We start from the raw sequence: 17143 nt of genomic DNA on the forward strand, positions 1-17143 counted from the left end.
CCAATGATGTGTGGCACCTCTGCACGCGGCCACCCTAGTGCCGCTGGTGGTGGTCTGCTGTTGCTGCCTTAGACCTTGCCCACCACTCACCTTAACTCGTGGAGAAGGGCCTCTTAAGTTGCTGGCAAGAACCGATACACTGCATATCATTTTCCTTTCATTGGTTAACATTGCAGAATTCAGAAATTATACTGTGTCAAATTTTTAAACTGAAAAATATTCCTATTTAAAAACGCACTTACCTGAACGATTTTCTTCTGATGCCGAAAGCTGTATAAAGATACCTATTTTTATAAACTGGTGTGGATCTCCTTTTTGCGTTGTGTGTCATTTATTAACCAATGTGGGTATTTTTAGATGTCTTGCCCTCCTCAGTGTTAAGCTTTAGGCTACTCGACCCCAGTACCCATAACAAGCACTGGTCATCCCTCTGTCCATTCATAAGGGAAACCCCTGTACTCTTTACACAATATATCTAATTTTGATATATCATATAAAGAACCAGCTTCCTACAATGCCAGAGTGATGGACAGCTATTTTCCACATCTGGGCACAGAAAGATGACACAAGATGGCATTTCTGGAGTTTTATAGGGCTGTGGTCTCTATGATTGGTACCTGATACTGTGGGTACTCATGAAAAATGTAGTGTTTTAAGTTTTACTTTTGATTAAATGCTGAAAAATAAAGCATAGAAAGAGAAGCATAACATCGCCTATGCGTCCTTAATAGAATTGAAAATTCTTATTGCGAATGCTAGAATTTTTTTTTATCTGTCATCATGTTAAGTGTGAGGTTTTCTTCAAGTATGTCACAATGCAATATCTTACCAAGACCATTCTACTGGACAGTCTTCTGTGTTTTGCCGGATGCATCTATTTAGAGTCAAATGACGTGCATAACCATCAAAACTGTTTCGCTAGCTGAGGGTGTGGGCATGAATTCTAGTGGAAGCAAAGCTATTTAAGATATTTTGACCCAATGTCGAACTCTTTCTGGGAATACCTCAATATCTAAATAGCAGTACTTCATTTATGTATGGTCAGAGAAACATCCTGTACCCTTGGCTATGTCCACTATAAACACATTACCAGTCAAGCCAGTGGATGCCGCTTTCTTTCTTGTGGAACGTTCTAAGTTTTCTTTGCTAGCAAATTGCATTGTTGTAAGCACTGCAGTACCTAGCAGACAGCAGCAGCTTTAATGATACAATTGGCAATGATTTACCCTGCAATCAAGACAAAAAGTGGTGAGCACGTCCTAAAATCTTATGTTACATTCATTTAAGACTTGAGCGCTGTTCTCATGTTGAGTTTAAGTGACACTCTTTCTGCTGTTCTTTTTGTTTTTGAGAAAACGAACAACGATGATACAGCTAACTGGCATGAAAAACAGACCACCCCTGGAATGAACCTAGGGTGCGAGAGCAGGACAACTCTGCTGTGTGTATATATAAGGGTGCAGAGCCATAGTACTGGCTAAAATATCACTGACCAAATGAAGTGAGGTAAATGCACTGCAAAAAGCCACATTTAAAATCAGCTGCATGAGAAAACAATTCTTAGCTTTAGCTGCACACTGGTGGCGGCACTGTGCTTGAGACCCTCCAGAGAAGCATTTATAAAAGGTACCCTGAAGCAATTTACTCCAAACTTTCTGTGGACTCAAACAAATGCTAAGGTGTGCACCCCGAAGCATAAGTGATATTTTCGAAAAGCATTGTATATGTACATTTGTAGGGAAATGTACTAACATCAATTCAGAAATTTCATCATCATCAGCAACCTTACTCAAATGGTGCTACATAGGAAAAAGGGATCATATTTCTCAGTACTTCAAGAGTGATAAAATGTCAAACTAATCACATTTGCCCAACCCATGTGTGTCAGTTTTGTTATAGCACAACTGCTGGAACTGCGCTGCATTTGTCTTAAAATAAGAGTTGAGAGCCAGAGGTACTCGCGCACAGTGCTTACAGGCCTGTCACTAAAACTCATTTTTCAAATCTGATGCTCTTTCCCCCTCTCGCTGGTAAAGATATAATGATGAAAGTGAAGAAGCAATGTGTTACGCAGGTGAAGGTGAGCAGGCGATTTAAGTAGAGCTAAAACAAAGGGTATTCAAATTTTAAAACAAGAGGAAATCTATCTGGGCTAAGCAAGAGGTTATCAGACTATTGAAAGCATTTTTTGTTTTATAATTCTTTGCATTTTCTAACATTGTTATAATTATGGCAATTTCAGTTGTGAATCTTGGTAGGTTTTGAATTTTAAAACTATTTGCAATGGGGTTTGTTATTTGTGTACAAGAGTAATGTTATGGTTGCATTATACACCGGTAGGAAAACACAAAAAAATTACAGTTGAAAATGTTAGCGTTTGGTCATTAAGTAAATGGCATTAAAGAGGCACTAGCTGGCAGACATTACCTATGGGACAGCGGTTTCCTTCCAGGGTCTGTAGGAGGGTTGCAAGCTCCAACAAACTGAATTCTTTCAAGTTTTACCCATGTTTGGTCTGATGTACGATAGAAACCTCCGTGTTCCACCATCTTTTAAAATAAAAATTAAAAACAATTTAGTGTCTTTTATTATACAGTTAATTAAAACCGTAACATACAAACATCATAGTGATGCTTCATAAAATTGAAGAATTAAAAATAGTATACACATTATCAAATCTAGCAATACGAAATAAATGTCAATTCCAAAAGCAGCATTTCAGGTTGATGGCAATATATCACAATTAGCCGTTTAGTCCAAAAGGAAAGTGTATAGTGTGGAAGGCAATAACAAAAGTGTCCCAATGCTTGTTACTGATAGTTAACTTTCATCAAAGTTCATTTCTACAATAAGAATAGAACTTGTCTGTTTCTTAGTGCTGGGCATTGTGCAGTGCAGTTAAAATAAGGTTAACAAACTTCCCAGCCCTTGATAGAACTTAGGCTGAATTATTACTGAAGCACAAATCAAATGCTTCCCAGCAATGTCTCAGTAACTTTTCCTGATAGACTGGGACCAGTAGACGTCGACGATCGTTAGCAAGATGAGGGCAACAACATAGCAGATGTAACCAAGACTCATGTGGATAATTGCAGAGCCTACATGTTAGCTGACCGTTCCTCCTAGCCCACAGCGGGTTAAAATCCTGAACTGGAAGGGCTAACAGCCTCATATAAATAATTTTATTGCAAGTCTGTGATTGGAGAGAGTAATTAAAACATGGTCGAGGTTTCCCCTTGATATACGAGGCATCCAGAGCTGTAAGGAGTGGCTTTTTGGGAAGCCGAGCGATGTCTCGCTCGAATGACACTAGAGCAATTTGGCTTTTTATTGTTTTTTTCCAGGTTGACAGGGGAATAATTGGGTTAGAGAGGTTTATGATTTCAATCTTCAATGTGGAAATGGCCAAGTGCAGCTGTCTGTACCAAGGAGAGAGTTTGTCCGAACACCGAATTGAGCTGGTGCACACAGAGTCTAGATGAAGAATTTAATTAAGTCTCCTAGACAGTAAAGATCTGCACTTGCCAGGCCCAGCTCGAGTCTCAGCCTGGCCCTCCTTGCATGCTGGGGAGCCGAAAGGAATATGCTACTTACCAGTATGCATCTGTTCCTGGCATGTAGAGCTGCAGATCTACACACTTGTGCATAGATCGCCATCTGGTGTTGGGCCCGGACGTTTGCAGTGGTTTTTCCTCTTGGAATGTCTTTGGAAGTCACGAGGTCGGCGACTCCTCCTTTGGATCGTTTTGCGCATGGGCTTCGGCTCCATCCTCAGATTGTTTTTCGCCAGCAGGGAAATGATGAAGCGTAGTAATAAACAGTGAAGATGCCCATGTGTGTTGTATCTAAGATAAACTGGAACAAATAAAGGTAGCCGGGGAGGCGGGTGGGCGTGTGTAGATCTGCAGCTCTACATGCCAAGAACAGATGCATACTGGTAAGTAGCATATTCCGTTCGAGGCATATGAGCTGCAGATTACACACTTGTGCATAGATTATATAGCAGTACCCACCCTTAGCGGCAACCACCCATATCTGTTGCAGTGGTTTTAAATAATGTTTTGAGTACAGCCTGGCCCACACTAGCCTGTTGCTTAGTTTGCACATCTACACAATAGTGTTTAGTGAAACTGTGTAGTGTTGACCGTGTAGCTGCTTTGCAGATATCATCTAATGGGATGTTTCCTAGAAAAGCCATTGAAGCCCCTATTTTACGTGTAGAATGGGCTTTAGGGGGGGAACGGATAGCGTTAGTTTTGCTTTGTGGTAGCAAATCTGAATGCATTTGACAATCCACCTAGCTATCCCCGACTTCGAGATGGGGTTGCCCTTGTGTGGTGGAGAGAAAGAGACAAACAGTTGTTTGGTCTTACGGAAAGGTTGCGTTCTCTCGATGTAGTAGAGTAAGGCTCGTTTGACATCTAGTGTGTGGAGAGCTCTTTGTGCAACAGTTTGTGGTTGCGAGAAGAATACTGGTAGTTCTACAGATTGGTTTAGGTGAAAGGGAGAAATGACTTTAGGGAGGAATTTTGGGTTGGTACGGAGAACAACTTTGTTATGGTGCATTTGTAGAAAAGGTTCTTGAATGGTAAATGCTTGTATCTCACTGACCCTTCTGAGGGAAGTGATGGCTACGAGAAAAGCGGTTTTCCATGTTAAAAATTGGAGTTCACATTTGTGCAGTGGCTCGAAGGGAGGCCCCATTGTTCTGGTGAGAACGATATTTAGGTTCCACACAGGTGAGGGTGGCACTCTGGGGGGAATTATTCTTTTAAGGCCTTCCGTGAAGGCTTTAATGGCAGGTACTCTAGCGAGCGATAGATGTTGCCTATTTTGTAGGTAAGCTGCTATAGCTGCGAGGTGCAGGCGAATGGACGTATAGGCTAGATTACACCTTTGTAGGTGGAGTAAGTAGCCTATGATGTGCTGAATGGAGACGTCTAGGGGATTGATGGTGTTATTGTGACAATAGACAACAAAACGTTTCCACTTGGCGGCGTAGCACGCTCTAGTGGTGGGTCGCCTAGCTTCCTTGATGACGTTCATACAGTCAGGGGGAAGATTTAGATAACCGAATTCTAGGATTTCAGGAGCCAGATCGCAAGGTTGAGCTGAGCTGGGTCCGGGTGTCTGATCTCTCCATGGTTCTGGGTTAAGAGGTGTGGAGAGAGGCGTAATTTTTGGTGCGGTACTACAGATAGTTCCAGCAGTGTGGTGTACCACGGTTGTCTGGCCCAAGTTGGAGCTACTAGGATTAGTGTGAGGGAGTGTTGCTGTAGTTTGCGCACCACTAGTGGAATGAGTGGGAGAGGCCGAAAAGCGTACGCAAATCTGCCTGACCAGTTCATCCATATCGCATTTCCTTTGGACAATGGGTATGGATATCTGGCGGCGAAGCTTGGGCATTTGGTGTTGTCGTGGGTGGCGAAGAGGTCTATCTGTGGATGCCCCCACATCTGAAAGTACGGGTGTAGAACTTGTGGGTGGAGTTCCCACTCATGGATTTGTTGTGTTTGTCTGCTGAGCAGATCTGCCATATTGTTTTGGACTCCTGGGACATGCTGAGCTAGGAGAAAGATTTTCTGGGGTATGGCCCATCTCCATATGCTCTGTGCTAGCTGATAGAGCTGTGGAGAATGTGTGCCGCCTTGTTTTTTAATATAGTACATGGCTGTCATGTTGTCTGTGCGGATTAGGACTGCCTTGCCTGAAATCTGTGTTTGAAAAGATTTTAGGGCTAAGAAGATCGCTAGTAACTCCAGATGGTTGATGTGGAGTAACTGTTGTTGAGCTGTCCATGTGCCCTTCACGGTGAGATGTAATAGATGAGCTCCCCAGCCGGAGAGCGATGCGTCTGTCGTTAGTACTATCTGGGGAACCGGGTCCAGGAACGGTCGACCTTTGGAAAGGTTTGTGGTGGTTCACCACTGCAGAGAGCGATGGGTGCGACCGTCTACCAACACCAGATCTGTTAATTGACCTTGGGCCTGGTTCCATTTGCACGCTAAGCACTCTTGGAGAGGACGCATCTGGAGTCTTGCGTGAGGTACTATGAAGATGCAAGAGGCCATCATCCCTATTAGTTGCATAAACACTAGAGCTGGAAGGGAGTGTTGTGCTATGAATTTTGCGCGTAGAGCCTGAATGCTTGTAATCCTGGCAGGATTTGGGTAGGCTAGCGCTTTTTAGGTGTCTATGGTGGCACTGAGGTATTGTTTTATGTGGGATGGTTGTAGATGGGACTTTGCGTGGTTTACTGTGAAGCCCAGTTGGTGAAGTAGCTGGATAGTGGCATGCGTGTGTTGTACACACTGGCTGTATGAACTGGCTTTTATTAGCCAGTCGTCTAGGTATGGGAAGACATGGATGTGTTTTCTCCTGAGGTGTGCTGTTACTACTGCTAGGCACTTGGTGAATACACGTGGTGCTGTTGTGACTCAGAACGTGAGTACTTTGAATTGGTAGTGTTGGCCGTCCACTACGAATCTGAGGAACTTCCTGTGAGCTTTGTGCACTGGAATGTGGAAATAAGTGTCTTTTAGGTCTAAAGTGGTCAGGAAGTCGTTTTGGGAAAGCAGTGGAAGTACCTGCTGAAGCGTTACCATGTGAAAATGGTCTGAGTATGTATTTGTTTAGGGGCCTGAGGTCTAGGATGGGCCGCAGAGTCTCGTCCCTTTTTGGTATGAGAAAATATAGGGAGTAGACCCCCATATTTCGTTGGTTGGTAGGAACGTGTTCTATCGCCCTTTTCTGTAGGAGGGAGATTACCTCCTGCTTTAGAAGTGTTAGATGTTCTTGTGACATTGGGCGTTGTCTGGGTGGAATGTTTGGGGGGGGTAGATATTAGTTCTAGGCAGTAGCCTGACCGAATTATTTGTGTTACCCATTTTTCTGAGGTGATGGTGGCCCAGACAGGGAGGAAATTTTGGAGTCTGCCCCCGACCGGAGTGGGATGGTCTGGGGGGAGTGGAGGGAAGTCATTGGGTAGGTGCGGTGGCAAAGTGGGCGGTGTTTGTTTTGCCTCTGCCTTTGTTATTGTTGCCCCTGTAGCCGCCTCTTTGGTAGCCCCTTGTAAAGGTGGACTGGGTAGGGGCCTTATATGAAGTGGAAGCGGTGTCGGAGGAGTAGCCTCTGGATGTGCTCCGAAAGGAAGAGCAGCGAAAGGAGCGCCTGGGAGGGTGCTATTGTAAAGCTCCCATGGATTTTGCTGTGTCCGTGTCTTTTTTCATCTTTTCTAGGGCCTCATCCACTTTTGGGCCAAACAGATGTTCCTGGTCAAAGGGATGGTTGAGGATGGAGGCCTGTACCTCCGGTTTAAGACCTGAGATCCTTAGCCAGGCATGGCGACGGAGGAGGACACGAGTATTAATGGCCCTGGAGGCTGTGTTTGCTGCATCTAGGGCACAACGTATGGAGGTATTAGTAATGGTTTTGCCCTCCTGAATTAGCTCGTTGGCCCTAGGTTTGTATTGATCAGGGAGATGTTGCATTATGGCTTCTAATTTGTCATAATGGGCCCTGTCAACCCTGGCTAGTAGCGCTTGTGTATTAGCGATACGCCATATGTTGGCAGCTTGGGATGCAGTACGCTTGCCTGATGCGTCCAAGAGTTTACACTCTGTCAGGTGGTGGTGCTTCGCCTGACGCTTGGGAGTTGGCCCTTTTACGTGCTGTGGATACTACCAGAGAATCTAGTGGTGCTGGCCCTCTGATGTAGGAGGGATCTGCAGGGGCGGATTTATATTTCTTTTTAATGCACGGGTTAATGACCCTGGCTCTGACTGGATCTTTAAAGACCTCTGGCGCATGTTTTATAACTCCCTTGAGCATAGGCAATATTGAGGTAGTCCTATGTGTGGTGTCAAACGTATCTAGGAGGAAATCCTCCTCCACGGGGTCGGTATGGAGATTTACCCAGTGATAGTGTGCTGCCCTTTGTAATAGATGGTTGAACCCCAGTGAGTCTTCTGGTGGGGAAGGTCTGAAAGGGTAGAGATCATCCTGTGGGACGTTAGGGATGTCAGGGATATTATAATCGTCCCATGGGTCTGGACCTGTGGGAGTAGGGTCCCCTGTAGGTAAATATTGGGACAAGTCTCCTAAGTCATCATATGGATCCCCCTGATTATCATCATCCGGAGAGGGTGTTGGGGAATGAGGTGGGGGCGGAGACGGTGGAGGAGGGGAAGGTGGAGGGGGCGGTGGAGGTGGGAAAGGTATTCTGAAAGGAGAGGTAGCAGAGTCCCTCTTTGGAGGTGGAGGCAGAGCAGGTTTTTCCAGCTGTCTCTTTTGATGGAGAGCATCAAATGTCTGGTTTTAGGATCCTTGGTTAGTGTTTTTTGTAATGGATCCGGTGTAAAGAGTTCTGGTGATGTTGGTTGGTCCTTCAACACCGAAGGCGTCGGGCCGTTAGTTTTTTGGCTTTATCCGCGCTGGTTCGTTGTTTGGAACTATGCTTGGAAAAGTCTGATTGTTTGGTCGGCGCCGAGGTGGATTTCAGCTTCGAAGTGTCGGTGGCCTTGTGTGCTTTTGTCGGTGCCGAAGATGGTGTCGGCACCGAGGAGCTGGAGCTGGTTCTTGACACAGAGTGTTTCGGTGCGGGGCTCGGTGTCGAAGCGGAGGCCATTTTCTTTTTCGGTATCGAAGAGTGTTTATCGGCACCGACGGTGGGCTGGATCGAGCCGCTGGAAGGCTTCATCGGCTTCTTTACAGGGCCCGAAGGTGCGGTGTGGGAAGCAGTGTCTTTGGTCTTGCTTAGGCCCGAAGGAGTGACCGAAGCCTCTTTCGGTGCCAGCGAGGGTGTTGGGGGGGGGGGTAGATTAGTACTCACGACCCTCTGTGCCGGAGTGATGTCCTCCACATCTGATTCGTCTGCTTCGGAGCGCTGACGAGTCCCTTGTCAGTGTGGTGTTCTTCTGGAGCGTCAACGCCTTCCCCGAAGATGTCGTCCGGAATCGCCGTTGACGAGTGTGCCATGGTTCTTCTAGCCCTTCGGTCTCGAATGGTTTTCTTGGACCGGAAGGGCTTACAGGCCGGACAATCTCGAGCCTCGTGTTCAGGGGAGAGGCAGAGATTGCATACTTCGTGGAGATCGGTGTGGGGGAATTTGGACCCACATCGAGGGCACTTCTTGAAGGGAGTCCTTTCCATTAGCCAGGACCGGAGCTTGGGTAGGCCCGAAGGCCGTCGTCGACGAACGGAATCGAAGGTTTTTGCCGATGAGAGGCGCGTTGAGTGGGGAGCTCGCGATCGAAAACAATACCGTGAGTTGGGGTGAGGATTGCGCGTCGATCGTCGATCTGGAAGCTGTTCGGAACCGGAGCGCGAAGATCACATCCGAGCCCGATTGCAGAAAAAAACAATCTGAGGATGGAGCCGAAGCCCATGCACAATACGATCCAAAGGAGGAGTCACCGACCTCGTGACTTCCAAAGACTTTCCAAGAGGAAAAACAACTGCAAACATTCGGGCCCAACACCAGATGGCGATCTATGCACAAGTGTGTAATCTGCAGCTCATATGCCTCGAACATTTTCTTATAGGCCATTATTTGATCATTCACTAGAAATGAATCCATTTTGGCAGGGAAAGCCAGGTGACCATAAGACACTGCCGGGAGCAGTTTGGCGCGTGAGACCCTTAAAATTGGCTCAGCTGTGGGGCTGTGCAAATGCCGATTCAAGCGCCTCAGACTATGTATAACCCCTGCTCCCTTGGGCCGAAGATGTTGGGGATGGGCTACTTGATTTGCTCTTTCGTTGAACCAAACTCCTAGATAATTATAGCTAGTGCAGGTCGCTGTATGTAGACAACCTGCTCGCCAAAACAGAATTTTCATTTTTTTTAAATATTTCCCCAAAATCATGACCTTAGTTTTTGACTCATTCATCAGAAGATTATTTGTTATATTGTATGTATTAAGGGCAGTGAGCGCTCTTTGTAGACCTGTTTTTGTATGATCCATAATGATAATGTCGTCAGCGTATTGCATGATCTGAAGTTGTACGCCACCCAGTTTTGGGGCAACCAGGTTGCACCTGCCAATGCTATAGGAAAGTCGGCAGTATAAAGATTAAAAAGTAGTGGGGCTAATATGCAGCATTGTTTTAGACAATTTTTTGTTGCTATTTTTGCAGATACTGTTACGCTTGTTTTAATCCTCACCCAAGTTTTCTGATGCAGTGACATCAGTGCAGAAAGAAGTGTGGATGGTATCCCCCAGGAATTTAACTTGTTCCATAACATCCCTCGATTGACTATTGAATGCTGCACTACAGTCCACAAAACAGCGGTAGACGATTGGCCAAAGTGGCTCTCCAGGACAGGTAGGACAGCGCTATTATGTTACCTGTCGTGGAGCAGCCTGATCTAAAGCCTGTGTACGGGGGAAGATGCTGTTTTCTGTAACCCAGTATGAGTTCTGCCAGCAAGACACTGGCACAGGCCTTAGCTTCGATGTCCAATAATGCTATTAACCTATAATTGGCCAGATTTGAGCGATTACCCTTTTTGTAAAGTGGATGCAATATTGAGCCCTGCCAGGTGGATGGAATTGTAGCTGTAAGAAAGGCTTGTTTAAAGAGCAGTGTGAGGAGCTCTGCCAAAAAGGATCGATTTGATTTAAAAACTGTAGCGGGTATTCCATTTGGCCCTGGCGCGCCATCATTCCACATGCGACTAATGATCTTAATCACTTCGGCTTCAGAGATGCCTAGACCCTGAATGTTTTCATGTTTTGGTGCTTGGGGCCAATAGAGGGCTGACGGCTCACCTGTCCCGCTGCTGTAAAGCTGATTGATGTGATTCACCCAGACATTCTCGGGTACCCCATTCTCCTTAGACTGGCCACTATTACTGACTTGGTTATTATATTTCCAGAATGGAGACGGATTTTTTCCTTAAGAAGAGAAAGGTTTTAAGCCAGGCATCCTCTATTCGTTTAGTACGTTGCTCCCATGGGCGTTTTTTATAGACCGCTCAAAGCGATCCAATTGCAGCACCCTGCAACGCTTTTTCCCCTCTTTGTCTTGCATTTGGGGGGTTTTGACACTTCCATTTGCTTTCCGGCGTTTCCTTTTTTGGGTACTGGTTTAGATCGTTTGGCCCCTGTTTTTGTCGAGCGTCCAATGTTCCCCCCAGCGCCCGATGCATGTCCATCAGGAGGATGGGCCAGTAGTCTAAGAGGGCTTGTGAGTCAAAATACGTTTTTAATTGTTCATTTTTAGTTGTCCATGCGAACAATTTTGTGCCGAGATTAGTGGTCCATTTTATCCTGCGGGGGACTTTATCACATTCTTCACCCGTAGATTTGCCTACAGGTATGAATTTACAAGATACAGCAGTGGAAAGACTAAAAGATGCTCTAAGGGGCCTGTGGTCACTCTCTACTCGATTGTCAATATCAAAGTCATTCAGATGTAAAGCTAGTGTACTACTGATGAATAGATAACCGATTGTAGAGGTATTCCTGTATGTTGGAAGCGGGGACCATGTCTGATCCTTTGCTTGCTTGAGATTATGAGCGGATGATATAGAACAGGCGTCAAATAAGGCTTGTACTATAGCGACCTCTTTAGGTTGTTTATTTTACTTTCCTGTCTTGTCAGGCGATCTATTATTAAAGTCCCCGACTATAAGTGGATTATGATAAGGATATTTGATGAGAAGATCTCCAATGATCATCAAGTGCTTGGTTTCTCTGATGCAAAACTGAGTTGACATAGCAGTTGAATAATAGCAATCAAAACGGTTTATAGTGATTTTTTATTCCATTGATAAGTAATACTTGGATTCCAGGTGAGGGGGGTGCATGTGTGACTGCTTCCAACCTTCAGGAATGCTTGATGTAAACAGAGAGGCCGCCTATTTGCCCCCCAAAAATGTTGCATCTTGAAGCCGGGACATGGATTTCAAAGTACCCGGAGAGAGCTGTGGTAGACGTTGCCCATGTCTCCTGGAGACATATGATATCACTGCTTTGAAGGTAATTTAGGGCCAAGTCATTTTTGATCAATTTCTGAAGGCCAGCCACATTCCAAGAAATGATCGTGAGATAATTATTTTGCTCGTTCAATGTATGGTCTGTATTGCCTCTAAGGGACTTAAAGGTGCCGTCGGGCCGAATGACGGCCACATTCGGCCCAATGTCCAAATTGGCTGTTAGTGTCCTGTTTGCTAGTAAAGACTATTCTCTGATTAGTGGAGCAGGTGATCCTCAGGGGTTCATGTTGGGAGAGAGTACCGGTAAGATTGTTACCTGGACCGATGCCACTAGCACATTTTAAGATGGAGTAGGTCAATGTATTTAAATATTTATTGACTAAAACATGAGGGTATCTGTCTTGAGGCAAGTGCCTAATCTCAATGCCCCAATCTGCCAATTGATTGGCTTCGCACAGCATTGCCGTCTGGTGTGACTGTTGGTATAGCCCGACCACTGTAGATTCATCGTGGGAGTCGCCGGACAAGCTTTGGAATTTAACCCAGGCAACATCTGCCGAGCCTATATGCTCCAATGATGGTATGTGAGTAAATAAACGCAGGATGTTGCCTTTGTTCAAAACATCACAATTGTCTTTGGTATGGTATCTTGGTGTAAGTACGACCACCACCACTCCTGGTTTTGAACGGCTGCTGCTCGTTCAAGTTCCCGGTATGACTGGATTGTCAAGTGCAAGTGTTGGTCGCTATGTTGGGGGGATTCTATATACCTTTGGTCCAGGAGGAGATGCTGCATGTTAGTGCTATGTGCAGCACTGGACAATGGTTTCATACCAGCCTCTGCCTGTGACCCTGAGGCTGTGGACAACAGTGTTGGCCCAGGTACGAGGTTAGTCCTCACATCTGGGCCTTCCACAGACTTAGAATGCATTGATGTTGTATGAGCTTCCCCTTTCTCATGATCAGGAAAAGAAGTGGCGGGGGCATTGGAGGAAATTGCCCCTCGGACAGAATCATCAGCTAAACTCTTAATTGATGATTGTTTGCTGAGTTGTAGATGATTTGATTTCATTTCTCTATCTTTCCTTCCTGATGTTATTACTGAAAAAATTGGATAGAGCTTAACAGAGCCAATGTCTGACTTAGTTGTATATGTACGAGAAAGTAGGGACGCACTTGATTTTTGGCTTTTATCCTTTTTTGGGCTTTCCTCAGTTTTTTCTTTGCTTTCCTAGAGAGCGAACCTTCCTTCTTTTTGATCTCTGGAGCGCCGTCAAGTTCTTCTACTATTGGACAGCTAGTTGAAAGACAGAGCGCAGCAGTTATGGGCCCCATTGAAGATGTTAAACTTAAGACAGTGGGTGATTGCAAATGTGATGTTTTGAGCTTGCAAGCAGGTCTTCAGGTAAGTTAGCTAGGTTGTTAAGTTCTGTATTTGATTTAGTTGGAGACAGTTGTGGGGATGGTCCGGAGGGGGCCCTTGTGACCCGGACTGAGTCTGCTAAGGTGGTCAAAACCGCAGGAAGATTTGCCCACTGGTCCACAATGGCCGTACATGAGCATGAGCAGGTTGTTTGCGAAGTAAGGATCTAGTTTGTGATATGGCACATTTTTCCTTTCAAATCTGCCAAACACAGAGCTATTGCCTGCAAGAGATCCATTTGCAAGTCCATCTTGGAGGATTGCCAAAGTAAAGCTTTGACCGCTATATATTGTGGGTTCGTGAGTTTCGGCGATTTGGAGGCAGCCATAAAAATTGGGTTTTCTATGTTTTGAGAAGTGCAGTGATAGTGATTTGTTCCACTAGACAGTCTATACAGCTGTGGGGTGGACTCCAGGGTTTGCTCAATTTTAGTTTCAAGTTGCTGTAAAAATGATGCTGAAAGTTCTCCCAAATCTTGTTTTTTCAGAGGAGCGGAAGAGCCTATGGCAGCAATCAAAGTAGGATGCTGCCGAATGGGTGAATGAGATTGGTGTATTTGTGCCTCAATCATTATAGATCTTCTTGGCACACGCGAGGCTGATTTAGAACTGTCAATTAAAGATGAGAGAAAGTCCATTGAAGCAGAGCTTGTGTTAGCAATAGGGACAGAGTCTGGCCCCAAGGGGAATTGGGTGAGACTGTTGACAATGTCCATGTTTGGGCAAGAAAAAGAGCGGTGTTTTGTCTTTGTTGGGCATAGGCCCTGGGAATTTGTTGCGGAGGGGGAGAGGTCTTCCTTGACACTTGAGCTGTTTCTTAGGTGGTCTGCCCAGCCATTGGCTGAAACTCCATTTAAGGGATTTGAAAGCAGGTATTTAGTTATCAAGCCAGTGTTGGCAATTTTTTGGTTATTCTGTGTCTTAGGGGCCCCCGAAAGCTGGCCTGGATTGAAGTATTTGTGCGTGTTATGCTGGGATCATTAGTTAATGGCCCTGCTGGGACTGCGCCTCCATTGGTGTCAACTGCTGAACTTGACCTGGTGACTGGAATCCTTTTTAATATCTTGGGGCAATATAAATGTGCAGTGTGATATGTTGATTGATCTTGGGGTGAAATAGGATGGTGAGCTAGGGAGATCACGTAATTACTGGGTAAGTGTAGATGGACGAAGATAATCTGTGAGCGGGGCACACTGGTGACCCGTAGGCCGCACCCAAACCTAGTTGGGACGCTTCCACGGACTCACTGGGCACGCACTCAGCGGCTGCCTCTAATGGTGGCCGCGCTCACCTTTCCCTGCGGTCCTTTGCGCACAGTAGGAGGTTTGCGGGGCTCTCTCAGAGACTTATGTCAGTGTGACCTTTCCAAAATGCCTCAGTCTTCCGTATCACCAGGGCCCCCACCGTGTAGCTGCAGAACTCCTGCAGTGCTCCTGCTCCTCTGCTGCTGCTGTGCCGTGTCACCGTGAAAACCAGGGCCGGAGTTCAAGCCAGGTTCTCCATGCTCTACTCGCAAGGTTAGTTTAATTTCATTTAGAAAATATGTGCTAGGCTGCAAATTATTGTTGTAACGTTCCAAACATGTAAGAGTAGAGAAAACAAAGACTTGGAAATGCTAACAAAAAGGAATGGAGAGCAGCAGCTGATATGCAAACAATACTTCTGTGAGAACAACAATTAAGTCAATAAATGTCTGCATCCAAGACTTAATGGATCTAGTCAAATATTCTAAGAATCAATAAGAGAGCGAGGAAGAAAAAAGAGAAACAGTTCAATTCCCCTAGGTACAAGTATAATTAATCAACAAGAAGTATGTGTACGTAAATACTGATTAGTTCAGTGAAAAACCATTAGGTTTTTTAGGAAAGGCCTCACCCACACACCTAGTTGGTGGCATGCTTCATCATCTGCCCCCACCTGAGGCACCGAGTGTACCCCAGGTGTGCTGCAACGCCTGAACTACAGCGGAGCACGTTTTTTTTGTAAGGTGAGTGTGTAGTGCAAGTGAAGTGCATGTGTAACTTAAAAACAGCTGGAGAGTGGCCACGGAGGTCTCTGGTAGGAGTTCTGTCAAATGCTAATGGTATTTTGACAGACCACCGCACTCCAGACTCATGGAGCCGGTCCCATTAATTTATGGAGATTGGATTTAAGAGTGACACCCCCTCTGCCAGTTAGGGCACCTTAGCGCGTGCCACACAGACGGTTCTAAACACTCTGCTAGACTCTGTCTTTTTCACTTCTTGCACTTTGGTCCTGATGAAAGCCAGCACCAGTATCTAAGCACTGGCTGAAACATGTTGACCCCACAGGATGGTGATGGCCATTGATACCTCCTGAACCATCCTTCGCCTTCCTTTTAATACTGCCCATGGCCCATCATTAAACTAATTTACTTGATATCTGGGACCATTGGGACAGCTGTTTTTAAGTTACACATGCACTTCACTTGCACTGCACACTCACCTTACAAAAAAAAAAACGCTCCGCTGTAGTTCAGGCGTCGCAGCACACCTGGGGTTCACTCGGTGCCTCAGGTGGGGGCCGATAATGAAGCATGCCACCAACTAGGTTGGTGGGTGAGGCCTTTCCTAAAAAACCTAATGGTTTTTCACTGAACTAATCAGTATTTACGTACACATACCTTTCCTTGTTATCTCTAGTCAAATATTCCCATTTGAGTGATTCGGTGGTCAGGTCATTCACAGAGCAATGGGAAAAGAGGACTCTTCCAAGAGTTCAAGTAGCAAATACACAGCAAGGGCCCAGAATCTGATGGATGGCAGGGAATGTGTGGATGCTGGACTAATACCTAAACTCCGAAATCATATAGTGCTGGACCTAAGTGAATCAATACAGAGAAAGGAAATTATAACAGTGATTTACGCACGCACAGCAACCCAAAAAAGCCCATGGACAGGATAGGTGTAATGTAGTTTTCTATAAATTATTTTGAAGTACGTTGCTCTCAGAGTTGTTTAACTCCTTCTCACTGGGTCAGAAATAACCATTAGCATGAAAATGGCTGAACTTACACTCCGCCGTAAACCAGGAATACAACGGAGCACAAAGCATATATGCCAGTTGTCTTCATAAAACACCAGTGGGATGCTCATTGTGAAAGTAATGTCAAATAGACTAGAGCCGTGGCGTTCTCAAAGAATCTGTATGATTGGTCCATAGGCAAGCACCTGATGACACTAGGTGTGTCCAAAATTATGTAAAAAGGACAAAACCTCTGCATAGTGCTAGACTTCGAGAAAGTGATAGAGTAAGCTCTGGTTTATTTGCAGCTACATTAGCAAACACATTTAAGTATACACAAAATGTGATGCGCTGCAATACTGTCCAAGCAATTGCCAGAGGCTGAGATTAATTCAAGCCTTCCATCAATCACCTTGTTATTTACAGAGTAAGAAACTGGCTCTATATATACTACAATAAATTGAGGTGTAGCGTCCAAGTGTACCAGGAGGTTAAAGTTAGATAGAAGGAGTAGTTTCTTTTCTGTAACTCCAGTTCTGTAGTAGGGGTATCTCTGTTATAGTCATAATCTAGTGAATAGTCCCGCCCATGTGCGTGGACCCCGGAGCAATAAAAAATAATCTCTAAAAAGGTGACAAATCATGCAGACCTGCATACACCTTTAAGAGAGAATTTAATTTAAAGACATATAATGCAGCCTATACCCACAGGCTACACTGTCCAGTACTTCAACTAGAATTCCACCAACATCCACAAACAGCACTGCCTGTCCAGCTTTTCTCCACATAGGAAAAAA

The 17143-nt window shown here is 45.2% G+C and overlaps 1 protein-coding gene across 1 annotated transcript in view; it reads right to left on the minus strand.

Moving 5' to 3' along the window:
• The window catches only part of DYNC1H1 (dynein cytoplasmic 1 heavy chain 1), a 1397843-nt gene that overhangs the window by 888656 nt on the left and 492044 nt on the right, over positions 1–17143 (minus strand). Inside the window, exon 40 of the mRNA XM_085626346.1 lies at positions 2428–2549. Coding sequence (XP_085482472.1) covers positions 2428–2549 — 122 coding nt within the window. The remainder of the gene's footprint in view (positions 1–2427; positions 2550–17143) is intronic.

This window comes from Triturus cristatus, chromosome 9 (genome assembly GCF_964204655.1).
Source record: "Triturus cristatus chromosome 9, aTriCri1.1, whole genome shotgun sequence".
NCBI lineage: Eukaryota > Metazoa > Chordata > Amphibia > Caudata > Salamandridae > Triturus > Triturus cristatus.